At 38.0% G+C, this 26996-nt stretch overlaps 4 protein-coding genes across 5 annotated transcripts; 1 reads left to right on the top strand and 3 right to left on the bottom strand.

Moving 5' to 3' along the window:
• Nucleotides 1-4302: 4302 nt before the first annotated feature.
• LOC140836409 (SCARECROW-LIKE protein 7-like) lies at nucleotides 4303-7634 on the bottom strand. Of its 2 annotated transcripts, none has more exons than XM_073201897.1 (2): nucleotides 5609-7634; nucleotides 4303-4536 (listed from the first exon to the last, which is right to left on the bottom strand). In XM_073201897.1, the coding sequence occupies exon 1, from the start codon at nucleotides 7457-7459 to the stop codon at nucleotides 5627-5629; it is 1833 nt and encodes a 610-aa protein (XP_073057998.1). In that variant the 5' UTR covers nucleotides 7460-7634; the 3' UTR covers nucleotides 4303-4536; nucleotides 5609-5626. The 2 variants fall into 2 exon arrangements, with proteins under 2 accessions (XP_073057998.1, XP_073057997.1); XM_073201896.1 differs by lacking the exon at nucleotides 4303-4536 and adding an exon at nucleotides 4573-5173.
• Nucleotides 7635-15519: 7885 nt separating this feature from the next.
• LOC140835950 (hevamine-A-like) lies at nucleotides 15520-16741 on the top strand. Its single transcript, XM_073201362.1, has one exon. It carries the CDS (start codon nucleotides 15782-15784, stop codon nucleotides 16655-16657), a length of 876 nt encoding a protein of 291 aa, XP_073057463.1. The 5' UTR covers nucleotides 15520-15781; the 3' UTR covers nucleotides 16658-16741.
• Nucleotides 16742-17233: 492 nt separating this feature from the next.
• On the bottom strand, nucleotides 17234-22167 carry LOC140836405 (U1 small nuclear ribonucleoprotein 70 kDa-like). Its single transcript, XM_073201892.1, has 10 exons — nucleotides 21944-22167; nucleotides 21520-21634; nucleotides 21316-21395; nucleotides 20930-21005; nucleotides 20648-20712; nucleotides 20499-20561; nucleotides 19003-19084; nucleotides 18763-18925; nucleotides 18295-18360; nucleotides 17234-18093 (listed from the first exon to the last, which is right to left on the bottom strand). Exons 1-10 carry the CDS (start codon nucleotides 22040-22042, stop codon nucleotides 17403-17405), a joined length of 1500 nt encoding a protein of 499 aa, XP_073057993.1. The 5' UTR covers nucleotides 22043-22167; the 3' UTR covers nucleotides 17234-17402.
• A 614-nt stretch (nucleotides 22168-22781) lies between these two features.
• On the bottom strand, nucleotides 22782-26187 carry LOC140836406 (proline-rich receptor-like protein kinase PERK15; the record flags this gene model as incomplete). The annotated part of the gene is made up of 8 exons (XM_073201893.1): nucleotides 22782-23188; nucleotides 23332-23493; nucleotides 23574-23721; nucleotides 23881-23957; nucleotides 24051-24121; nucleotides 24218-24304; nucleotides 24426-24965; nucleotides 25533-26187. Coding segments are annotated over 8 exons (2022 nt in total), but the record flags the coding sequence as incomplete, so codon positions are not given.
• Nucleotides 26188-26996: the final 809 nt, after the last annotated feature.

Raw genomic sequence — 26996 nt, 5'->3', positions numbered from 1 at the left:
CGCTGTGAGAAAAATTATTTGAAATCTCTTCAAATGACTATATCTTAGAATTGTGTCCTCGTTTAATTTGACACAATTCAAGAAAATCATCTTTGATCGTCATTTTTTGGAAGCTTTCCAATAATGATTGCGTGCATCATGTCATGAGGATGATATAGTTTCAATCTCATTTGTTGCGTTTAGAACATAAAATTATATTATTCATTGAAACAAAACAAATTTTCTTCTAGCGAGTTTATATTTTGTTTTATAATATTTTATCATATAGAACGACATACAAAATTATTTATTGTATTTTAAAAATCTTGAGAATAGATACGAATAATGTAATTAAAATATACATATGAGATATCATTCTAATATATGTCAAAGTATTTGTTTTATTCAATATCTCATCTAATAATATAACCATTTAGATTTCATGAGCATTTTACAACAGTCAAAATTAATTTGATGAAATATTGTAGAATTTTATTTGAATTTCAATATTTGGCTAAGTGAATTTACTTGACAAGGAGTTTTCTATGCTACATCATATATGTTATGAATTAGCTGGTAAGACACTTTGACTAAAAAAAGAGACAAAAACAATCTCGTATCACCTCGAAATATATTGAGATAATATTGGGGGAAATAAAGTGAAACTGGCTCGATGTCTCAATAAAATGCACAGAATTCATCTATTATATTGTGTCAACAAAGCTTTAGAATTGTTCTCATACCATTATAAATAGAATGAAAATTATGTACAATTTGTTTTTCATGTATTTTTTTTCTGAATGAAGAATTTTTTCTTTTTGAAAAACTATTTTATTGAGAAATATTGACATTTATATGTCGCACAACCATGAAGTAGCAACATAATCATTATATAACACTTAATGTACACATACAATTCTTCAATTTCTTCTTCATTGTGCTTCGTTGAAATTTAAATCTGAATCATTCTTGATCTTAAAATTTTGCTTTAAATATGATTTAATATATATGTATATGTTTCATGTTACTTAGTTGGACCTAATTTCAAATATCTATAAAAAAATGTGCTTGAATTATATCATACAGAAATTAGGACATAGTATGTAGGACTGAGCACTTGCCGTTTTACCAAAAGTTATAGCTAGTAGTAATGGTGCAACTCAAATCTTTTAAACCGCGCAACAGCTCAAGCACCACCGTTCGACCGCTCAACCAAGTAGAGACAATTATTGCACCCAACAATCTTCCTCCTATAATTACACTCCTTGCAATCAATGGGAATCAAACCCGTGACCTTGGCTCTGATACCAATTGTAAGACTGAGCGTTTGTCGCTTTACCAAAAACTATAGCTAGTAGTAATTGTGCAACTCAAATCTGTTAAACTGCACAGCAGCTCAAGCATCACAGTTCGACCGCTCTACCAAACAGGGACAATTATCGCACCCAACATAGTAATACACAACATATTTTTTTTTATTTAACATGTCTTTTTTTTCATCCTATGTTTGTCGAAACTTTTTTGTTCAAAATTTGACGCATTTCGTAGACTATATATATGAAAAACCAAGAAATTATATAATTCACAGAAACCATTTATTATTCTCTTCATAGAACAGAAGACCCAAAATACGTGGTTTGATTGGTGTACTCTCATATTTATTTTTATATAAACAACAAGACACATCATATAATATCAGAAAAATCAATTACCGCCAACAATACTAACCAAAACGAATAAAAAAATCATAACACAAACAATCTCGATAAGAAAAAAAATGATAACTCAAAGTTTAAAAATAATTTATTTAGTACAATAACAAAGAAATTGAAGTATATACGAACAATAAAAAGCATAAAATCACTCTCAAATTAAATATTAACCCATATTATTTACAATTTGTATAAATTTTCCAATATTTTTTTAAAATAAAGAGAAGACGTCTTATTAATGTCATCGTTTTATAGACATTCATTCCACTTCTTTAAAAACACAAATGAAAAATGGTGCCTTGAAATCATAATAAAACCATTTAGAAAAGCAGCTGTAAAAAATATAATACAAAGTCACACAATTTTTCTTAAACTATAGAAAAATATTAGACTATTGACAAAATATATGTAGCAACAACAAAACATGCGTTAACTTGTGATATAATGAAAATTTAGAATCATGCATAATCATTGAATTAAAACAAAATCGCATGTCAAAAATCTACTGGATATTATATATTTTAATAATTTATCCATATTTGTCGTTTACCAGAGGACTCTTAGACCTACCAATTTTTGTAGTTCACCTATTATTTTCATAATAAATAATATTACAAAAATAATATAAACAAGAACATAAAAACTCAAATTAAAATGTCTTCTATCAATCTAAGTAAAAAAAATTGATTAGATAATATAATAATGTCGTAAAAAATTTAAATATTGATTTATAGACAGAAGTTTGGAAATATATTTGTCCCAATAAATAAAAAATATTATCTCTTGATATTCTGAGACATAAGGTAAAAACGAAGAAATATTTCAATTTTTTAATATTTTCTAAGTCACTTTAAACTAAGTAATCTAAGCAAACAGAAAACATGCATTATGTGTTTAAAAAATAACAAAATATCTTATTAATAAAAAATTGAAAAATAACCATTTTTATTGGATATTTGATTTTGTTTTCTCTTTTCTTTGTGCAAACAAACAAATAACAAAAACAATCCAAACACAATTACATGATCAATACAAATGACATATAACAATCAAACATGTTAACGCTAGGGGTAAAAAACTCCTCTCATTGCAAGAACAAAAAATGATCAAATAGAGCATATTATTTAGTAATATTTATTTAGCAGCATTTATAAAAAAATTGACTAAATAACTTAAAAACAGTGTTTGAAATCTATTACAGAAAAATATTTCTCTCAATCGTATATTTCTATTGACACATGGGGAGTCTGAAAATATTTTTATTCTAAATGAGAGAAAGAAATTTTGTATGACCTTAATATTTATTAATATTTTATTTTTATTCAATCCGACTCATCTCTTTTGTCTTCCTATTATTATTTGACGGCAATGTATAAATTTAAGTATTTAAAATTAAATTTAAAGTAAATTAAAATAATAGTTAGTTTGATTGAGTTAAATAGACTATTAATAATCTTATGAAACTAAAATAAAAAATGACTTAAATAACACCATTAATATGACAAATTGTAATATAAAAAAATAAAGTGATTTTCTGTGAATTTGAAAAAAAATAAAGTGATTTTGTGTGAATTTGATGTCAATGTAATCACAATTCACATTCATATATAGATATTAGTATAGATAGATAGATTAATTTAATTTTAATTAATTTTAAATTTTAATTAATTAATTTTAATTTTATGAAATAGAAAATGAAAGAAAAAACATGTATTCAATTCACATATTTATATTAGTATAGTATAGATATAGATAGATTTTAATTAATTAATTTTAATTTTATGAAATAAAAAATAAAAAGAAAATATGTATTAATGATTAATATTAAATGAAAGTTCGGATATTTATGTAAATTCACAATTCAATTCATATATTTATATTAGTATATAGATTAATTAACCTCATAATCATTGACTAGTTGGTATGATCTTACTTGATCTAAATATTGTTTAAGTAGATCTTTTGTGACAATAATAAATAATATTTTTGACATAAAAAATAATATTTTTTTTAAAATAAGAAATACATATCGTAAAATTAATTCATGATATTGTCTACATAAATATTTAAAAAATTGCTAATGGCCAAAAGAGGGACCACAACACCCAGTGATCTTAAATGATGACACATTAGAAAACGTTCAATACTATAAATCAGATTAGGTGCTAAGCTGATAGACAAAAATTTATGTGAGACGATCTCACGGGTCGTATTTGTGAGACGGATCTCTTATTTGGATTATCCATGAAAAAGTATTATTTTTTATGCTAAGAGTATTACTTTTTATTGTGAATATGGGTAGGGTTGACCCGTCTCACAGATTAAGATCCGTGAGACGGTCTCACATGAGACTCACTCAAGCTGATATCAGAAGGGGGTCTTTAGCATTAATCACGTTTTGATTGGATGTTTATCAGAACTATCAATTTCGACAAACTTGAAAACTTTAATATCAGGGGGTCTCGTGTACAAATTAGATTTTCTAAAATGAAACGAAGTATGCTAAATCTAAATTTCACATAAAATTATAATCCATCTTCAATCAAAAATTTTGAAACCCACTAATAAAACTATGACCCATAAAAATGAAAATGACTCATGCATGGGGATTGTTTGTAATGAATTTATAGATTCTGTAAAGGATGGTTGATCAGTGTTGTGACGTGCAAATGGCAATAAAGGAAAGAAACCAAATTGGGGTGTGAGCAATGAATGAATATTTGCGCTTAATGGAAAAACACTGCGCAAAAACAATGGACAACTGTAGTCCCCATTGATATCTGCGCCAGAATCGGAGGTACAATTCCCAGTCCCAGTGCACTGAATGCACCCGAGTTTCACCACACTGCACACCAAAATAAGCAATGCATTTATTATCTTTTTTCTTCAAACAACTAAGATGTAGCCTATAGTTGCTATGCTGGGTAATCTCCCTAAGAAAATGTTTCAACTGCATTATCTAGGGCGGGGAGACATTTTTTGTAAAGCTTTTCTTTTTAAAAAAATAATCATTTTGGCGGTAGAAGACCAGTACACAGGAAAATGGACATCTTCTTGTACTATATTTCACTGGAGGGAATGGATTCCACAGCGCCTGATGCTCCCTCACACAATGACAAGAATGAGAAAGGATGCAATATTTGCAGAATGGAAGGGACGATTAGAAATGCCATCACAGAGGACTATTAATACTGCAAGGGGCAGCCTTTATTACATCCTGTAAATTGGTATGGTGGCAGAGAAAGAGGTACAAGTTACAACCATTCCAGGAAAGTTTCATAGTCACCGAAATAAGTCCTTGGCCATGTGGCCAAACCAAAGAAATTGCACTTTTCTTTAACTCTGCCACGCACATAATAAAGAACAAGTTTCACTGATTAAAAAAAAAATAGAAGCCATGGTGTCAAGAAGGTTCTTAATGTCTATTTGTTTGATGTGGGTTGTTTTCTGGGAGATGAAATGATGTTCCGTCATTGGCATCCCTGCAGAGAAATGTGACATTAAGCCGGCGTATACTAAAAGGAGATATCTACACACTTGTCATATGATGGATGAATCACAACATGAGTGGATCCTAAATACATCACGTGAACGACTGATACATGAAAAACATACACGACACAATTGTACCCGATCAAGGTTTGAGCACTATTCGTATTAACATACTAACCACGAATTCATACAGCAAAGAGATGACAACAAAATGAATTTTCCCGAAGGGGCTTCAAAGTATCATCTATACTAGCATAATGCCTCCCATGTACTCCTACACACAGCTGAAATTGGACTTGATTTTGCTTCAGAACATGAATCAAAACTATATATAATTCATCCATGTTGGCCATTAACAATATAATCATCACTACTCCAACATCAATGATCCAAAAAGATGGAACAATGCAGTGAAAAAAACCAACCATAATCAATGAATTCAATCAACGCCAGGAAGAGACAGTGAGCAGGGGAACATCATTCCAAGCTAAAGAAAGAAATCCAGGCGGAGAAGACTCCACAAGCTTGTACATTGAGCTGTAACTATAGTTCCAAAGAAGTATTTTCGCTTGGCTTAATGCATAATGACTGAATATTAATGAATGAAAACCCGCACCCTCCATTAAAAACCTCCACCTATCTTTATCTTCCATGCGCTCTCTTTTTTGTTCTTCCGATCCAACAACGCCGGCTATTCTCCGGCCAAGAATCAGACTTTCGACCTGAAGCCGCTCCGGAGACTCCCGGGTCAAGTTCGGGTCAAGGGATTCGAAGACGGCGGTGTAGTATTTGAGCGCATTCTTGAATCGGGGAAGGTATTCAACCCGGTTCAAGCTCACTTCATACTCGCCTAAAGTTACGACTCTTGGGTTCAATGATTTTGCTAGCTTGAGGGCTGACTGGACACCTTCGTTGCTGTCGTCAAGTAAGTTATACAGCTGAAGCATGAAGTTGACAGTGATTTCCTCGTCCGGGTCGAACCGGAAACTTGAACTTTTCATTTCCTGGATCGGAGTCAAAACCGGTTCGAATTCAAAATTCAGATCCAAAAGCTCAGCGAAGTCTTTTAGTCGTTTTCCAGTAGCCGAAAGCGAAGCTGCCGGAGAACGCCCGAGAGCAGGGGCAGGTATCCCGGAAATTCGGACCCGCTCTGGTTTCCCAGCTGGTCGGGTCGCCAAAGCCTGCAGAAAAGCTGCCCATTGGATTCCTTGAACAATCCCAAAATCCACTATGTGTATCTTTTGGGCTCCCTCCGTGGCCTCTAAAATTGCTTGATTTGCAGTTAGATGAGCGAATTTAAAGAAAGGGCAGGCTTCGTTAAGGGCCTTGTATGATAGAGTAAACTCTTCAGAGGTGGTATCGGAAATTGTGGCAGGTTTTTCACCTTGAGGCGAGAGTCTGCTGTGAAGGGATTCGAAGAAATAGTACGAAACTCGTTCGATGGGGTTGCCATCCTGGGAGACCGAATCCTCGAGGCGTATGAGTGATCTCACTGCGTTTTGTGGGTCCGAATCAGAGATTAGAGCACAATCAACCAAAGCTTTAAGAACTGGAATTGATTTAAGCGAAGTTCCCAGCGAACTGGTGGAAGCACCAGCATTACCATCCCCAGTCACTACGACGTCCTCTTTGGCGATTACCGGCTTGGATTCTTTTGTAACCGTTGGATCAGTTGCAGGTATGGGCGGGGAAGAAGGTGGCACCCAGGAGGACGTTGGTTCGGAGAAGATAACGCGGTTGAGATCGGAGGGTGGAGAAGAGTTGATACTGAATCGACCAGGAAACGGATCAGTAGGATATAGATGATTAAACTCACTGTTGTTCTGCCACGTTTCGTAATCTGCCTGCAGATTGGAGCTCTCCGTTGAATCTCCACCACCCATCAAGCTCTCCATCCACTCATCCGAGTCAAAATCGCCCCCAGAAGCACCGCACAAATCTGAGAACCGGAACCCAGTCGACGAGTGGTGCTCCAGGTTGGGGAACTGAAACCCGGAATCATTACTTTCATGTCCAGCGCCGGGGACCTGAAACGGGTCGGGAAATCCAGTGGTAATAGCACAGCTGAGGGAGGTAGAGGCCGTAGAATGATGGTGGGCTGCGGCGGCGGAAGTGGTGGGCGGCCATTGGGTGTGGCAGAAGGGGTTGACGGTGAGATGCTGGTGCTGGTGCTGGTGTTGGTGCTGTACTTGCTGCTGCTCTTGCTGCTGCTTCTGCTGAATCACTTGCTGTGCAATTGCCATCAGATTTCCACTGTCTGTACACATGTATGCCATCGTGCTGCCCGTGAATTTTCAAAGCATAGTAAAGAAACCACAGAATTCAACTGAAGAAATTGTGGGAGAGAGAGAGAGAGAGAGAGAGAGAGTTGAGTGAAGAAGGCCTGCGAGTTTGAAGGAAGCAAACTTCCAAGTTCCAACTCAGGCTACAATCTTTCGTGTGATGGTTCGTTTTTACCTGTAGGTATATCTATTGATTTTATATGCTACTATAAAAATTAAATTACCTTAATATTGTTCGTAATGTATTTTAAATATAAAATAAAATTTCTATAAATTAATATTTGACATCTCAAAATTTTATTAATTAATTTAAAAAATATAAATAGTCAATAAATTAATAAATTAGAGTGTTTCAAACTTGAAATCAAACTCCAATAATAATTAATAGATCTAATTGTCCCCACCGAATTATAAAGTTCCATTATTATTTAAAGAGTTAGTCTCATGTGAGACCGTCTCACGGATCATAATCTGTGAGACGGGTCAACCCTACCCATATTCACAATAAAAAGTAATACGCTTAGCATAAAAAGTAATACTTTTGCATGTGTAACCCAAATAAGAGATCCGTCTCACAAATACGATTCGTGAGACCGTCTCACATAAGTTTTTGCCTTATTTAAAAACAGCCTAATCACTCACAAGTAAATTAAATTAACCTTGGATAATATGGTTAGACATCAGAAATAATTTTAATAATTAAATTCTGAACCCAAAATTTTAGTAAATTCACCTTGCATGATATCGTTCGACATCACAAATAATTTTAATAATTAAATTCTGAAAGTTTATTCCCGAATTTTTAGTTTTTTTTTTAAAAAAAGGAAATTGCTTGGCCTATAAAATTTTTTAAAAAACGAGCCATCATTTTCAGACAACCAAACCCTCGCAAATCAAATTCGTGGTAGCTTACCAAAAAAACAAAATAAAATTTATTCGTGAGAGAGGAATTGAATGACGGCTACTAGGAAACAAAATTTTAAAAATTAAACTTTGATTGATTAATTAACAATTTATGTGACGTAATGTCTCCATCGGGTGAAAAAGCCTCAATACCAATCAAATCAAAACTTAAAACATGTTAAAAAAAATTGAACTATATTTCTTTGAGTTGTTGTTGTTACTTACGAGAGTGCGACTTTGCTTCATAATTTAAAAGCGTGCTACCGGTGCATGAATGAAAGAGATTGAAGCTACACAACCACAAAATATAAATTAAATTCATGGATCCCAATTAATGCTGGACGTGGTCCCATTTTCTCTAGTCAGCGTCTACATAAATAAGGTAGTGACCCGTTCCAGAATCACCTACTAATCAAGATTTAAGCATGCAATTAACTTAATTAATTACAATCAGAGATAATGGCGGAAAAGGTCAATAAACGATAGATATACAACTCAATCGAAGTCCAGAATAATTCAAACAACAATAAATGGTACAACTGTCTCGAAACAAAGCAGTACTGATAACTAAAACAAATGGCTACTCAACGTCCTCCTCCTCCTCCTGAGCCATCCAACCTGAGACCTGCCCCGTGGAAGTGGGGTGTCCAAGACAAAGAAAAACGAGGACGTGAGCGATAAGAACGCCCAGTACAAAAGCATGAGTATACAAGCCTATATGAAATGCACATGCTATGATATGATACCAGGGTAGTCAAGAAACAGGAGTCACAAAAGATCTCAATATGCTCAGTCTAGAGGCGCCAAGTGGATAGTGCCGCGCGGTACTCCTCTGGGTCACTGCATCCACTACAAGATCAGACTTGGATCTAAAATGTCCCGGATCACCGAAGCCCTCCGGACCCGTCGGCCACTGTGTACTCTCGGTGTCCATGCGTCCACAAGACAGGGCTGAGCGGCCCCACAAGATATAGCTTATCTCGAAAGAGATACAGCTCAACAATAAAGGCTATCTCGAAAGAGATACGGCTCAAGATGAAATGCAACATGCAGCAATAAGCGTGACATAATAGCATGCATCATATGACATATATCAATGCAGCAAATAATCATGCAACACATATAAGAATGTATACTCAACCAGGATATCTCGGATAGTACTTTCGTACCTCTAGTAAAGCAATCCTAGTCCACAGGAAATCCTATCAATCGGGTCTAGTCCGTCGTCAGCCCTGACGATACTGAGCTCCCTGACTGCCCTTCTCGGACCGTCGGTTATGCCCGGCTGCTCTGTCCGGGCTGTTCTGTCCTTCCCGGGTTGCTCTTCCCTCCCGGGCTGCTCTTCCCTTCCCGGGCTGCTCTTCCCTTCCCGGGTCCCTTCCCGGGCTGATCTTCCCTTCCCGGGCTGCTCTTCCCTTCCTGGCTGATCTTCCCTTCCCGGGCTGCTCTTCCCTTCCTGGCTGATCTTCCCTTCCCGGGCTGCTCTTCCCTTCCCGGCTGCTCTTCCCTTCCAGGGCTGCTCTAGAGAGCTAAAACTTGCATTTAAACACAGAGTACCCCCTCCACAATGAGAAATCCCATGGCCTATTTATAGACCTCAGCTCGGAACTTACCTGCATGAACGTGTCAACCAAATCCCATGCATCCGGACATCTGTCGCTAGGCAGCATGCACAAAGACACCTCACCTTACATGCATGAACGCGTCCAACAATTACCATGCACTTGACACCTGCCCGGCAGGCGTGTCAACCAAATACTAAAACTCAATCGACACCTCGGCTACACCTCGGCTTACTCACACGGACTCTAAAGCCAAATTACACATGATTTACTTAATTAAAGATACTTAATCATGTTTATTTAAATAAATAGGATTCGGGCTACTACACATATTCTAATGAATACTGAGTTACCTTCCTTCAAGAATATTTGTGCGACCATTCAGCGCGAGGAAGTACGCCGAAAAGTCATGACACACTCTATTAATCCCAATCCTCCGGATGTTCGTGCGTATATTACTCGCTCGTCCTCTGAAGAAAAATCTTACAAGGGCAAACGCCCTGATCTCAAATGTCAGCATTGCCATATGATTGGTCACTCGATTAATCGTTGTTGGACACTTCACCCAGAGTTGAAACCCAAATTCTCCAAAGATCAGAAAGGCGGAGGATATCAAAAACGAATCCCTGATCATAAGGCTCATGTGGCTACAAGCTCCATTGAATCTCTTTCTTCTAATCCTGTTGCCTTACTTAATGATTTCGCGAATTATTTACAAGATAGGAATGGTCAGGGAGCTATCCAAGGAGGAGTTATAAATCAAGAAAAAGATCAGCCAGCTGCACTTCTTAGTCAGTTTGCTAGTTTTTTGGCTGATACAAATTCTGATGCCAACCAAGGTATTCCGATTGCTTTTCTAACTGCTCTCGAAATTGATAGTTTGCATGATGTATGGGTCATTGATTCTGGTGCCACAGATCACATGTCAAATAAGTTAACCCAAGTTTATGATTTTTGTTCTTTTGCTACACCTTCTCTGGTATCTGTAGCAAATGGGAAAAGTGCTCTTGTAAAGGGTAAGGGCAAAATTAAACTTGTTTCAAATACTATAGAGTCTGATGTTCTATATGTTCCATCATTTCCCTTTCAGTTGTTGTCCGTTCACAAACTGACATCTTCGCTCAATTGTGAAGTTATATTTACTCCTCACAAGGTCATCTTTCAGGACCTCGTCACCAAGGAGATGATTGGTGAAGGATTTCATTTGCATGGACTCTACTACTTCTCTCCTAATTCTCAGGTTACCAAGGGATTTCAGGCTGTTTCCTCTCCCTTTAATGAGCAACTTTTATGGCACCGCCGTCTCGCACATCCTTCAAATAAAGTTCTTAGCAAAATAAATCAAGTCTCACATAAAGGAACACTTGACTGTGATATCTGTCATTTTTCTAAGTCCTCTAGGCTTCTTTTTATCTCATCACAATCTCGTACTACTCAGCCATTTGAGATTGTACATTCAGATATTTGGGGGCCTTTTTCCTCCTCTCTAGATGGATTTAGATATTTTGTAACCTTTATTGATGATTTTTCTAGGATTACTTGGGTGTACTTATTGAAATCAAAAGGTGAATTTTTTGACTTCTTTAAGGATTTTCACATGTTGGTTACAGCTCAATTTTCAGCTCATATTAAAGTCCTTCGATCTGACAATGGCACAGAATATATGTCTCATAACATGACAAAATATTTAATTTCTAACGGAATATTGCATCAAACTAGTTGTGTCAATACACCTCAACAAAATGGGATTGCCGAACGTAAAAATCGTGACTTGCTGGAGAAAACTCGAGCTATAATGCTTCAAATGAATGTCCCAAAACATTTTTGGTCTCATGGAATTCTTACTGCAACCTATCTTGTGAATCGCTTACCCAGTCGAGTGCTGGATTTTAAATGTCCTCTTGAAGTATTGCAGGACAAAGCACCTGATTTGTCTCATCTCAAAGTCTTTGGATGCACTTGTTTTGTACACGTCTCAACTACTCACCGTGACAAGCTTGATCCTCGAGCTGTTAAGTGCATATTTCTTGGTTATTCTCAAACACAAAAAGGATACAAATGTTATGACGTTCTCTCCAAGAAATTATATGTGACTAGAGATGTCCGTTTTGCTGAACAAATTCCATACTTTGTTGCCCCTAGTCAGGGGGAGAAGCTGCCTGAGCCATTTCCTCTGCCTAGCATTGATTATGGTCATCAATCTACTCAAGATCTACATCCTAGCCAAACTATCTCAGAACACTGTGATAATCACTTGGATATCTCGAGTGTTCCTTCCAGGGAGGCTATTGTAGAATCATCCGAGCAAGTTCCTTCCCATACACAAGGTGATCCAATATCTTCCCGACGTAATCCTCCGCGGATGCGTCAACCTCCAACAAAACTGGCAGATTATGTTGCTCATACAGTTAGGTACCCTATCTCTAATTTTCTGTCATACCAACGACTATCATCTTCGCATACAGCCTTCCTTACAGCTATATCAAACGCTCCTGAGCCCAAGAACTTCCATGAAGCCAAATCCCAGGCCGTTTGGCAGAAAGCTAGGCTTGAAGAATTAACTGCTCTTTCTGAGAACAAAACTTGGACTATAGTGCCTCTTCCTCCGGGAAAACATGCAGTTGGTTGTCGTTGGGTTTTTAAAATGAAGTTCAACTCCGATGGTTCTCTTGATAGGCATAAAGCACGCCTTGTTGCTCAAGGTTTCACCCAAAAATTTGGTGTCGATTACAAGGAAACTTTTGCTCCCGTTGCCAAGATGACCACGGTACGAGTTCTCTTATCAGTTGCTATTAATAATGGGTGGCCTTTGTTTCAGATGGACGTCAAAAATGCATTTTTGCATGGCGATCTCGAGGAAGAAGTGTTTATGAAGCTTCTTCCCGGGCATCCTCAAATTGAAAATCCCAACTTGGTATGTCACCTCCATAAATCAATTTATGGTTTGAAACAAAGTCCCCGTGCATGGCACGCCAAGTTGAGCACTGCCCTTGAAGCTCTTGGTTTTAAAAGGAGCTCAGCTGATTCGTCCCTTTATGTCTTGCGTGGCTCAGTTGACACACTTGTGGTATTAATATATGTTGATGATCTCATTATTACCGGGAATAATACTGATTCTATTGCTCAGTTAAAATTGAAACTTCAGCATATATTTCCAATCAAGGATCTTGGTTCATTGAAGTACTTTCTTGGAATTGAAATAGATGCTTCCAGCAAAGGGCTGTTCCTTAACCAGCGTAAATACATTTTAGACTTACTTCAAGATGCTGAAATGTTCAACACCAAACCCGTTGCTACACCGCTTGACAGCAAATTGAGGCTTACACCTACACAGAAACCCCTAGACTCACCAAGCCATTATCAGAAACTTGTTGGAAAGCTCATCTACTTGACTATCACGAGACCGGATATTACGTTTGCTGTCAGTCTTGTTAGTCAACATATGCATGCCCCAACCATTCAACCTCTAGGCATGGTAAAACGAATCTTGCGGTATCTGAAAGGCACGATTGGTCGTGGAATAGTAATGACCCGTAATGGTCACACTAATATTATGGGATATACCGATTCTGATTGGGCTGGAAATGCACTTGATCGTCGTTCTACTACTGGTTATTGCATGTTTGTGGGTGGTAATCTGGTGTCTTGGAAAAGTAAAAAACATGTGGTCGCCAGATCTAGTGCTGAAGCTGAGTATCGTGCGATGGCTTCTGCAGCATGTGAACTCGTATGGCTTAACCGTCTTCTTATAGATCTAGGATGTCCTAGCTCCATTCCTATGAAACTTTTTTGTGATAATCAGGCTGCTATGCACATTGCTTCTAATCCCGTGTTCCATGAAAGAACCAAACACATTGAAGTGGACTGTCACTACATTCGTCAACAGGTTCAATCCAAATTAAATGACACTCAATATGTGCGCTCTAATGATCAACTAGCTGATGTGTTCACCAAGGTGTTGACAACTACTCAGTTCCACCGGATTTTGAGCAAGCTTGGATCCATCAATCTTCTGGATCCAGCTTGAGGGGGAGTATTGGAGCATAAAAGAATATTTTGTGTATAATATCTTGTATATATGTCATGCTACATTAGTGGAGATATTTAGAACTAATTTTGTTATAGGCAGATTTTTAGGAATCATTTGTGATTACGATTACTAGAGACATCTCTATATATACTTGTAATATATATGAAATTAGTATGAATAAGAATTCTCTTCTTCTCAATTTCTTCACAGTGTTATCTTACTTCTAATAACCATCACATATATTCTACATCACTTGGTGGTTCATTCATTTTGTGGATGGATTCTTTCTTCCCCCCGGTTTATAGCCATCTGGGGATAAACACATTTGGTATGCCTTGGTAGCTGCTTATACCAGATTTATATAATGATACCCACACACAAAAAAAAAAAATTGATTCCATAGTTGAGGCAACAAAACGAGACATGTCTCAGCAATAAGTTTTGATTTTTAAATGCAGGCCTAGGCTTTATGACCTCAATTATTTTCATCTTCTTGGTTGGAGTGTTCATGTCTGTCTTCTTGGGTTGGTAACTCGGTTCTTTCTTTGGGTCCATGGTTTATTAAGAAGATGCCCCTTATGAGTTATATATGTGCAACCTTAAAACAAATCAGTGCATGCAGCGATTTCTCCAGGTAAATCTAGCTTATTTCAGAAATGGTCAAATTCTGATACACAATTCTTGTTGTCGCCAAGAGTTGGTAAATTTATTAGCATAGATAAACTAAGATTAGATATTATTTGATTTGATTCCATCGTATCTTGTAATTATTACTTATATATCATCTATATTAGGAGAATATAGGCACGGAGAAATGTATAAATGCTCTCTTTGTGAATAATATACTTTAACCTTTGAGCATCAAATCCTGTAAAATTCACCACACCACAAGTTTAGCAGGGGTAGCTTGTCTTTCTAAATACATCGTTGCCAAGTAGCAAGCTAGAAAGGTTTTTGTCTTGCCTGGTAAACTTGAAGTCTGAGATAAAGGTCTTGATTTCATGCTTACTGATCTGTTGTCTGATGGTAATTGTGTGCTAAAAGTGTGAAGTAAACTCGTGGTACTATAAATGCCACCACGATCAATTGATAATGGTGGCTAGCTACCTCTTGATGGGCTATATATTGTGGGAGGAAGCACTTTCATCTAGTCACGCAGATAAATGCAACCAACCAGGGTTGTTCGAAAGAATAATGATCATAATTCAACAATAGAAAACGAAAACTAGATTTTTAGGAAAAAAAAAATGAAAAACCAAATTATATGACTTAATTATAAAATTGCATGTGAAGTTCTATGCTTGAAATCCATGCAAATCAGTTACCTTTTTCACGTAAGCAAATGGAAATTCATGAAAAATTGCCACATGGTGCTGTAGCAATCCACTGTGAAGTCTAGCTTTCACCAAGGAGACCAGAGTTAAGAGTGGTGAATTATTTAAACCGTATTTTTTCAAAAATCTGTGTGCCGTCTTGTGAGTTGCTCAGTTGACTAAAATTATCGATCAAATTTGGTTTGTGATTTGTATTAATTCAAATTTTATTTGACAATGAAAACAACCTTATATTAGACTTGAGATCACCCATGTCTTAACAAATGAAAAAGGCCACACCAGTATTCAACAGATAAACAGCAGCAGCCCGTGCACGCTAAGCAGATCAACACACGACAGTACCGAAACAAAACGCCAAATTATGCACCAACACTTCTCTTTTGTCCTTAACCCTCCACATTTACCATATAAACTCGACAATATGGCCCAAACTCCAGCACAGAAACAACTGATTATCTGACCAAAATCAAGAAACTGCTCAATCTCGATGGCACCAAATCCATTGACGGTAATCTTCTTATCCATTTTTTTCATACTTAACCATTCTGATGCCGGAAAAATCTCGATCTACTGGGGTCAAAACGGAAATGAAGGAACGTTAGCTGCGACTTGTGCCACCGGAAATTACCAATTCGTGAACTTAGCGTTTCTCCCCACATTTGGCAATGGCCAGACTCCAATGATCAATCTTGCTGGTCACTGTGATCCCTACACCAATGGCTGCACTCATTTGAGTTCTGAAATAAAATCATGCCAAGCAAAAGGCATAAAAGTGATGCTCTCGATCGGAGGAGGAGCCGGGAGCTATTACCTCTCCTCCGGTGAGGATGCCAGACAAGTTGCCATTTATCTTTGGAATAATTTTTTGGGCGGAAAATCATCATCTCGTCCATTAGGAGCAGCAGTTCTCGATGGAATTGACTTTGACATTGAGGGAGGGACCAATCTTTATTGGGACGATTTGGCGCGATATCTTTCAAACTATGGAAAGAGGGGCAAGAAAGTGTACTTGACTGCAGCACCACAGTGTCCATTCCCGGACTATTATGTTGGAAATGCCCTTCAAACTGGTCTTTTTGACTATGTATGGGTACAGTTCTACAACAATCCTCCTTGCCAGTATTCTTCAGGTATGAAGAGTTTCGAAGAAGCATGGAAGGATTGGAATTCTATTCCGGCGGGTAAAATATTCTTGGGTTTACCGGCATCACCGGAGGCGGCAGGAACTGGATTTGTACCAGTAAGTGATCTTGCTTCACAAGTGCTTCCAGCAATAAAGGGTTCTGCAAAATATGGAGGTGTGATGTTGTGGGATAGGTATCATGATACCGACTACAGTTCTTCTATCAAGAACGATGTTTGATCAATTTTCACAATTCAGTGGCATGTTACGTAAACTATTTCAAGATTCGTGTGTTAAGATTGTATCACTATACGTGTCTTTGTATTGGCGTCTTTTGTGATGTAATTGTTTAATTTTGTTGATAAATGTTTTTTGGTTGTTTAATTTCCCTCACGCTCTTCCTGAAATCCTATTAGTTTCCATGTAAAGTTCAAGGAATTGCACTTATATTGCGTCTGATACCTGATACCTGGACCACCTCAAGTTTTTTTGATGCCCTTCAAAGGTGTTTTTGAATTTAGGGTTATCCACTTATCTTGTTTCTACTTAAGAAACAAGTACTTTAACATTTTAAAATATATAGCAATTGAATAATGTTATAAATATAGTTATTTAAAAGTATATTTTGTATGTTTCAAATATACACATGTACATATGTGTGTGTGTGTGTATAAATATAAATTTTGAAGGTGATTTGGCTTAAATAATTTCCCAAACTGTGAATATTCTCAATATATTTTCTTACTAACATAACCCGTTAATACAATTTCTTGTGGTGTAAGTTAATCCAGCTCCAAAAAACAGATCATAAAATCATAAAGAAGAAAACAAAATCTATATATAAAAAAGGAGACGATTGTCTAGTTGAAAATACACAACACTAAACAGTAAGTAAATTCATGATACAAGCCAGAAGTACCTACCCATGTTCAATCCATCCGAGAAATGTCTTAAAAAGTAGTACTTGAATAGACGATAAAGTCACTTAATCTGACCTCCGATTATCCCTTCCTTTGGCATCAGATGCGGCTCGGTCATATCCATAACCATCATCATCCATCTGATCATAGCGATCATCATCACGGTCAGCTTCCCTATAACGGTCATAATCATGCTGGCCATCTTGATCGTCATACTGTCCCTGACCATGGTGCTCATAGTAGTGTCCACGATCGTGCTCAGTTTCTGAATACCCATGTCCATGTTCAGGTTGATCAGGCCACCCACGATTATCTTCCGCTTCTGCACTACCATAATCTCGATCTCTTGCACCACGGTCTCTTTCATGTTTAGAATCAACACGCTCATAGTCACGGTCATGAGGGCGTCCTCGGTCGTAGTCATCCCCAACTTCATTATCCCTGTCTCGGTCCTTTTCCTTTTCCCTATCACGATGACGGTCATGGCCACGTTCCCGATCACGGTCATGTTCCTTCTCACGTTCTCGGCCACGATCACGGGTTCGATCCCTCTCCCGATCTCGCCCATGGTCTCTCTCCCTGTCCCTGTCCCTTTCCCTTTCCCTTTCCCGGTCTCTGTCTCTGTCTCTGTCACGATTCCTATGATGCCTATCATCTCTATGGTCACGGTCATTTGGTCTATCATTTGATAGCTCACGGGACCTTTCCCGCTCTCTCTCCTTCTCCCTCCCCCTATCCCGAGATTTCTCCCTATCCCTAAATATGTAAGCCAGAAATGAAATTTGGATTCATAAGATGCCAATAGGTAATGCATTAAAAGAATGGAACGTTTGCAACGTCTACCAAAATCAACAGAAATTATTTCAAGTGAAATTGTTAGCTTCAGCAAGTTTAGCAGTATAAAATCAATAATTTCAATACACAGTAATTGAAGGCTAAAACCTGTATGAATATTACCTGTCTCGTTCATCTCGAACTCTTGGCTCTTCAGACCCAGATATTCCTCCAGACTGCACTTGCTCTCTAGAAAAACAGAAGATAATGATTATCGTTATTCATTCAATACAACATGAACGTCGTAGTGGCATATAGACAAGCATGACAAGAAGTATTATATAACAGAAATTAACATAAGGTGTTTGGAAATAAACATAAGCATTCAGAAAAATTGCTTTACTGCATAAAATGAACAGAATTAAACAACTTAGACGCAATGTTGCATGGACGTAAAACAGTCATTATGAGTCATGATTTATCACATGATCATGAAACCTGTGAGAACTCAGGCTCAAGAGAATAAAGACAACAGGGACCAACTATCTTTCAAAGTTCAAAGATAAAAAAAAGTAAAATTCTCCTCAGCATCATCAAGAAATTTTTAACCGCGAATTATTTTAAGAGTGTCTAGAGAGATAAAGTCATTACCTTCCTGGATACTTCTGGCTAACCTCTTCACTACCAACCCGAGTTGTTCCAAGCCCACCACCAAGCCTTCGCGGTCGCCAATTTGGAACAGTTCTACCACGTTCAACATCCACAAGCACCCTTTTGTTATCAATTTTTTTGCCATCTGCTTGCTTATATGCCGCTGCATGACATATGAACACTAGAATTATTTACTGCCGGATCAAAGGGAGAAAGAGGCAATCATGGCCATGGAAGAACCTTTCATATCTCGTGTATGTGCGAACTCAATAAAAGCATAGCCCCTTGGTTTACTTGTCTCTTTATCTGTAATCAAGCGAATCTGAAACTCAAAAGGATAAGGTCAGGAAGCTATAATTGAAGAACTAAAATATAACACATAAATAGAGAAGTTTCTTAATCATGTCTTCATTTCGTAAAAATTAGATAAATAATGCCTAAGGGCACGGCAGACAGGCACTGCGCCTAATTAGCCGTGCTCACCTTCTAATCATAGAGCTCCCAGGCGAGATGCATCACCATCACTGCTAGAGTTGCGATAAAACAGAGGCCAATTTACCAGAAGCCAAGTAAACTAACCTCCCCTTACCCAGGGTTTTTCTTAATAAACAATCGAATGACTCTGAATGACAGATGATAATCCATATAACTTTGTATTCGTGTAGCATTTTTACAGCCTTTGAATCAAAAAATAAGAATTTGGCAGCAGTAAAGGAAGTGCATATTAAAAGAAGAAGAGAGATGCTATACTCCCAGTGAGTTTTACCAAGTGCAGGAAAAAGTTGCCTCCCAAGGTTGCTTGAAATAATGACCAAAAGAAAAGGCTTCAAAGCACACTGATTAAAATTTCACCTTTGAAGGAATGAGATGCACATCCATCCAGTTTTAAATAGTACTCGAGATAATCAAAGCAAATAAGCAACAATCCAGGAAATTTTCCCTCTTACCAAGTCTGATACTTACACAATGAGCTATATGGTTGGATTCGTGCTAGAAACTATATCACCATCCTAGCTTTGAAAAGATTTCCGGGACAAAAAGCCACAAGGGATAAAAGAATTAGCCAAATAACCTAACTGCAATTAGTTGAACTGAAATTACAGCTGGGGTTACTACATTTCAGTATGATCAATCCAGTCATGATTCCAATGAAGAAATGAGAATGACTTTAACTAATAAGCATAAATGATGAGAACTATGATTTCAGTGAAGAAATGAGAATGATTCTAACTAATAAGCATAAATGATGAGATGATAATACAATTTGGATGCACACTTTTAAGTTTCAACCAGAATGAATAAATCCTAGTCCGTAATAAATATTCCGACCAGACCAAATCAGTCAGAATGAGCACAAATATAATTTCCTGGAAATAAATGAGACAAAATTTTCAATGTTTAGCTAGGCTAAAAAATAAAAATACAAGTTTCATACTTTACTGGATGCAAGAAACTTCAAACCATTCTGATTGTCGAACCAAATTTCCTAGTGATTCAGTAGTTACCACTTTGTTTTATTTGAATTCCATTAGATAATATCATAAATAATTCATCATCTTTCTCTTGCATAAGTTTTTTAATGTATTATGAAGGAGTTGAAGGGAAACCCAGTAAATGTGAAAGACTGAAGTTTTGAAACCTCTCTTCAATAGTCGAAACAAAGCTGAACCATATTAAGATACTCTTACCGACCCAAAAGATAACCAGAGCCCCATTGGGTTCTATACAGTACCTACCCTCTTGATTGGCCCATAAGCCTCAAATTCCCTTTTGATCCTGCTCTCAGATGTCTCATAATTCTGGGGGGAAACATGAAATGAGTCAACCTAAGAAATACGATAAAAAAAATGAGCGCGACTGATTAATTGGGAAAAGGAGGACTCACAAGCCTAGCAACAAACAATGTTTTGTAAGGATCTCCAGAAATATTTGGGTTGTTATTTGGATCATCTGCAAAGAAAATCACATAAGATTATAAGTTCCGCAATGTCTAGTAGCCACTAGCCACAGAATTTGGAAGAGTCCGATAGCTACAGATATTGTCTATCATGATGAATATACAATTTTGAAAATAAACAAATACACGTATAAATAAAACAAGTATATGCCAAAGGGTGCAAGGCCGCAAGCTATGGCCAGTTTTAGATTCAAGGGAAGTTGCAATTACATTTCTCGAACTCCTCTGCAGCCTTTTTGGCTCCTTCCTCCAGCCGTATTGCATGAATCCTGGCCCTTCTTTGTGCCTTCATACAATTCCAACATTTAAGGAGTGAATGTTATGATACCAAACTTTAACCAAAAGAGCAACATCAAAATTTATGATAGGAACTGATTAATAAAAATTAAAATCAGTAATTACAACTCTTCAATTCCTTGTTACAATGAATAATTTTTATGGATTTGCAAATTGTAGGTGTTGAGGTATACATGTGCAGATTTTCCGTTGTTCACCAAATCAAAGTCAAACTATAGAAATTATAGAATGGATAGTTCAAATAGTGCCCAGTATAAAAAAAACTACAAACGTTTGACATTCACACGGAAATGTCTTACCGGAGTCTCACCCTTCTGGATAGGGGTTGCATACTCAGGATCGTCAGGATTCGCAAATTCACTAACTAATTGTGCCACACCTGAATCAAATAAGAATAAAAGGACAAAATTCATCCCATAAGAATCCATAGTTCGAATTTCTAATGATGAATAATTCTTCAATTAGAGCCTTTGACAAAACTGAACAGTTAAAGCAACAACTACCAGTATATGGAGGGCATTTCCTCTTCTCTGGAGGTGGTTTGTATACCAAAGGCGAACGTGGCTCAAACAACTTCAGAAGACTATTTGTCAAGCCAGTGGGGTGACTTTGACCAATCTGGGAACAATGACAAATAACGAAATCGCAAATTATGAATAATTCTTCAAATAGTATACGAAATACAGTCAGTTATCAGTATCACCCATTTGTAGATCAACGCTCGTAAACTATGAAAATAAGAACAACATTCCTCAAGTCAAAACCTTTCCAGTAAAATTAACATTTCCAAAAACTAGTCAAACTCGCTAACATCAACCGTACTCATATGAAATCTAGTACCATCAGCATAACCGCCCGAATCAAATTAGAGCACCTGAAATCCCAATTTATAAGAAAAAGAACGACGTCAAGCCAAGAAGATAGTACCAGTTTGAGTTGCAAAACATTGGCGCGATTCTGAGCCTTGGTACGGCCCTGAACGGCGGCGTTTTGATCGCGCATCATGGCGTCGCCGTAATCCCCCATCTCCGGATAGATGCCTGAGGGGTAGGGTTTTTCGCGCTGATCGGAAAAGCGGCAGCAGTATTCACGAATCGTAACTCCACAAACACCGAGAAGGGTTTTAAGACTGCGGGTTAGTGTGCCATTACATATATACCCCCGAATAATTTGTGATGAAATTAGAAAATCGAATAGTTTATTAATATGATTTGCATTCTCGAATGACAAAAAAAGGATAATTTATTATATCTTTAGTGGTAGAATAATGAATAGATTTGAAACGGTCACGAATATTTATTTGTGAGACGAGTTAATCATACTGATATTCATAATAAAAAATAATACTCTAAGTATAAACTAATATTTTTTCATGGAGTCTTCGGCACGTTTTGATTCACAAAATACGACCGTGAGACCGTTTCACACAAGTTTTTGCCTCGAATAATTCATTGGTTCGTTGGGTTTATTCCTTCCTATCCCTGCAGACACTGCCTGCAGGTGTATATCCAAGGGTCAGAATTTTTTCTGACCCAATTTTTATTTTTTTTTTAAAAATTTTTCCCCATGAAATGGAATCCCAACCATTGATTCTGGGTGTGGACACTGCCCCCACACCCAGGATCGAACTTACCGGTTCGTTGGGGTCTTCGGCACTTTTTGATTCAAAAAAGTAAAGCTATATATTATTTTCTTATAAATTATATATATGTATATATGTATGTATGTATTTTATATATATATATATATCGTTCATGGAACAAAATAATAAATAAGAATTATTATAAATGTCATTGTTATAAACTTGAACTGCGAGTAAAATAAAATTGATTATATGACTGTTAACGTAGAAAATCTTGATCCTGCATCCATATTTTTTCCCTGTAGCTTTTACTTGTCATGGCTTGGTTTTACAATCTCTTTGGAGTGATCACTGCTGGATGAAGCAGATGGATTCAATCCATACTCACTGGTCTCCCCGTACTCGCTGCTGTTGAATTCCTGACTCGACATAACCATTTTCCGGAATTTCATCATATCAGCATTGTATGCACCAGTGTCATACGCTGAAGTACTCGTCTTCCCGTTCGGGTTATATGCTGCACTTTGGCCTGGTTTCACGCCTTCATTCAAGTCTTCTAGCGACGAATCGCCCTCCAATGCACGGACGATCTGATAATATATGTATAGCACCGATGTTGTATATGTGAGTAAAAAGTAAAGACTTAGTTGTGACGGATCAAAGCATTCTTTTCCCTTCGGGCCAAACAAAATCACGGGGTCTGCCATTATTGGGATATTAAAGGGTTTATTACCTGGCTCATCTTGGGGCGTCGTCTTGCGGAATGGCGAATACTGGCTGCTGCACAGGTGATCATGCGAGCTATTTCATGTGGAATGTAGTTGTCTTCGAGGCGAGGGTCGACTAGATCTTTGTAGTTTCCATCTTCCAAGGATTTGGATAGAAGAGGCCTAGCCTGAGTTCACGCAAGTTCTTGTAAATAAAAGGATAGAAAAAGTACAAGAAAAATTGCCAAGGCTAAATTTGAGAGCGAACCCAGTCTACTAAGCTATCTTCCATGGTTCTGTTTGTTAGGTCTACAGGTCTGCGGCCAGTTATTAGCTCCAAAAGCATGACTCCAAATGAGAAAACGTCGGATTTTTCTGTGAGCTTGCCGCTTGATGCATACTCGGGAGCCAAGTACCTGAACGAAAATCCAGTAAGGCGATCTTCTTTTAACTTAATTGAATGATCTTGATGAAACTGAAGGCACCGCTACTAAAAAACCTGGAACTTCCCCGATTTTCTTCTTTTTGAGGTAATGAATTAACGAACAAATGAATGAAATTTTTTGCCTACTAACCCGAAAGTTCCCATGACACGGGTAGAAACATGAGTAAAATTGTCGGAAGTGAGCTTGGCCAACCCGAAATCAGCAACCTAACACAGGACAAGAAAAGAACCATAGCACACACCGAGTTAAAATATTTCACAAGTACATGGTCAGTGGCATTTGAGGACATTTTTCATTACCATGGCTTCGAACTTTAAGTCCAGAAGAATGTTTGCTGCTTTGATATCACGGTGAATGATCCGAGGGTGGCCTGAAACGCATATGAAAATAATCATATTTTCTTTCTCGTGAATACACAGACACCCCAAGATTCAACTGGAGGGGTATAAGTTAACTTTTTTCTTACAGTCTTCGTGCAGGTAAGCGAGCCCTTTAGCTGATCCCACTGCAATACGAAGCCTAGTCGCCCAATCCATCACCGGTTGGCCTTTTCCTGTAACCAAATTTTTTGTTTCACATATGCAAGATTCTGAATCATGGTTATGCATTTGGCTATGTGAGTATCATAAATTATTATATATACGTTAACTAGTCCCTTCCAAATCTAGGCATACCGTAAAGGTGGAATTCCAAGGTCCTATTGGGAACAAATTCGTATACAAGCATTCTCTGTCCTTCAGCAATGCAATATCCAACGAGAGAAACAAGATGACGATGATGCACACGACTGATGATTTCAACCTCAGCCTGGAATTCCCTCTCCCCTTGACCACTTCCGGACTTAAGGCTCTTGACCGCAACCTCCGTCCCATCGGGTAAAACACCTTTATGTACGAACCCAAATCCACCTTGGCCTAACAAATTCGCCTGAGAAAATCCACCGGTAGCGGCTGCTAGCTCCTCATAGGTGAATTGACTCTTAGAACCAATGCCACCCATAAGTGGCGATGATGGAGGTTGATGCATAGGCGTAGGATGTTGCCCGGAGTAACCTGAGCTGAAATCACTGCTCGTGTTTGCCAGCGGTGGGGGAGGTGGTACACCCCATCCGGCAACTGGTGTTCCCACAAGTCCAGGTGGGGGAGCAAGTTTAGTAGTTTGGTCCATTGGTGGATTATTCCATTGTGTGGAAGCATTGTAGTATTGGTCACCTCCTGCGAGATTTTTTTTAACCAACAAAATTCGAATAATCAGAGTTAAAATACATTCTTAGCCCAGTAAACGGGGTTTTAAGTCATTCTCCGACGATAAAATTTGATCTTTTTCGCCAAAACTGCAAATTTTCCAATTGAAGATTAAGATAAATAAGCAAGAGCTTAAATACGTTATTGGAATAAATTTAATATTTATACGTATTACATCATAAAAAGGATGGTCATGACAAATTTTGAGTACCCTTCCATCTCATACCAGAATTCTATACCTGCAGATCAATGTTGGAGCTGCAGAAGCTACAGCAATGGAGCTGGCATGTAACAGCAGAGATAATTTAGAATGGAAGGGGAATTCCATGATTGAGTTTGCATCCAAATTACCAAATTCTTTGTAGTTTATATCAGCAGAAATGTAACTAGATTTGTGTGTGTCGGTGCATCTTAGAAGCTAGTTGAAATAACTATAGCGGAATAGTAAACCAACTAGCACTAACAGAATAAACTGGAAAGAAGCCAAGCACTAATGCTTTCTGATAACAGAGCACTTGAATAAATGGGATTGCAGACCTCTAGGCGGGCGTGCAGGATCCATATAATATGACGGCCTCTTCCTCCTCCTCGAAAATATCAGGCACGCGGCAATGAGGGCAAGAAACACGAGTCCTCCAACGACAATTCCAGCAATGATTGCTGTATTTGCATTCGAATCAGATGGTGGTGGCGTATCACCAGGTCCTGATAAAGAACCTGGTGAGGAACCTGATGATTTGTTAGGTGGGGCTGAATTTGGAGAGCGAGGGGGGGACAAGTAAGGGAATGGAGGTGGGGGTGAAGCAGCCGCCCGTGGTGCTGGAGGTGGAGAAAAGACGGGTGCAGGAGGAGAACCTGGCGTGTGAGGGGCATTTGTTGGAGCTGGGGGCGAGGGAGCGGTGGATGGAGGCGGACTAGAGTTAGCCGGAGGCGGTGGTGAGGCAGTGTCATCCGGGGGTGGGGATTGAGGTGGCGCTGGTGTTGAAGGGGGTGGAGCTAAGGGAGATTTTTCTGGTGGTGGGGGTGCGGCAGCAGGCGGTGGAGAAGAAGTTGGCGGTGCCGGTGTTGGCGAGGTTGGAGGGGCCGGTGGAGAAGGTTCTGATGGTGCTGGCGGAGGAGATTCAAGTCGGTCTTGCGGGGGAGAGGAAGACGGAGGAGAAGCTACTCCTCTTTCGAGGAATTTGAAAGTATATCAGATTCTTCAATAGTTTTAGCAAATCCAGTTGGAGTAAGTTCAGGAGATGAAGCCATTTATGGAATGAACTTCCAGCAAGGATTTGTGTCGATACATACGCCGGGAACTATGGTGTCGCCAGCAAATAGCTTTTACAACAATCTAATATACAGAATGAAAGCAGTTCAAAATGTATAAATGTATATAATATATACACAGAATTAATGAAAGAATGGGAAGGGCAGAAATTAATGATTGATCATCGCCTATCATCAGAAAACCAGATTTCCAATCCTGTAACAGTCCTTTGTTTTGTCACCAAGATTGAGTGGTGCATCATGCATGCAACATGTACGTACAAGGCTCAAACAGAACAAAAAGGGGAAATATTGTGCTTGTTGGCAGCAATCACGCATGAAATTTTAACACGGAGGGGACGTCGGTTCCATATATCCATGAGACAACCTTAAATCAATCGATGTTGTGCAACAAGTTTAGAGGGAGAGATGTACCTGAAGATCGAAGGGATCTCAAAGGAGAGAGAGAAGCTCTGGCGTTGCGTTTTTTGCCATATTTTTTGTTCGTACAAAGAAGGGCTCATCTGTTTTCTCTCTTAATTCTCAAATCTTGTGATTTTAAAACACCTCTAATTTCGGCTAGGGGTTGGTACATCATCCTATTACGGGACCAATGTTTTTTTGCTTAATTTTCCTTATTCCGTGAATTTGGCAATCTTAATGTTAATAGGATTGGTGCGTCATAATTATTCCCCATCAATCTTGCCCACTTTTTTGGGGGCGACTTTCCAAATTTTTGTATTCAAACCC

This window comes from Primulina eburnea, chromosome 7, assembly GCF_022965805.1.
Source record: "Primulina eburnea isolate SZY01 chromosome 7, ASM2296580v1, whole genome shotgun sequence".
In the NCBI taxonomy this organism is placed as follows: domain Eukaryota; kingdom Viridiplantae; phylum Streptophyta; class Magnoliopsida; order Lamiales; family Gesneriaceae; genus Primulina; species Primulina eburnea.
Note: the sequence above shows the minus strand (reverse complement) of the source record. Positions and strands in the feature narration are given on the sequence as shown.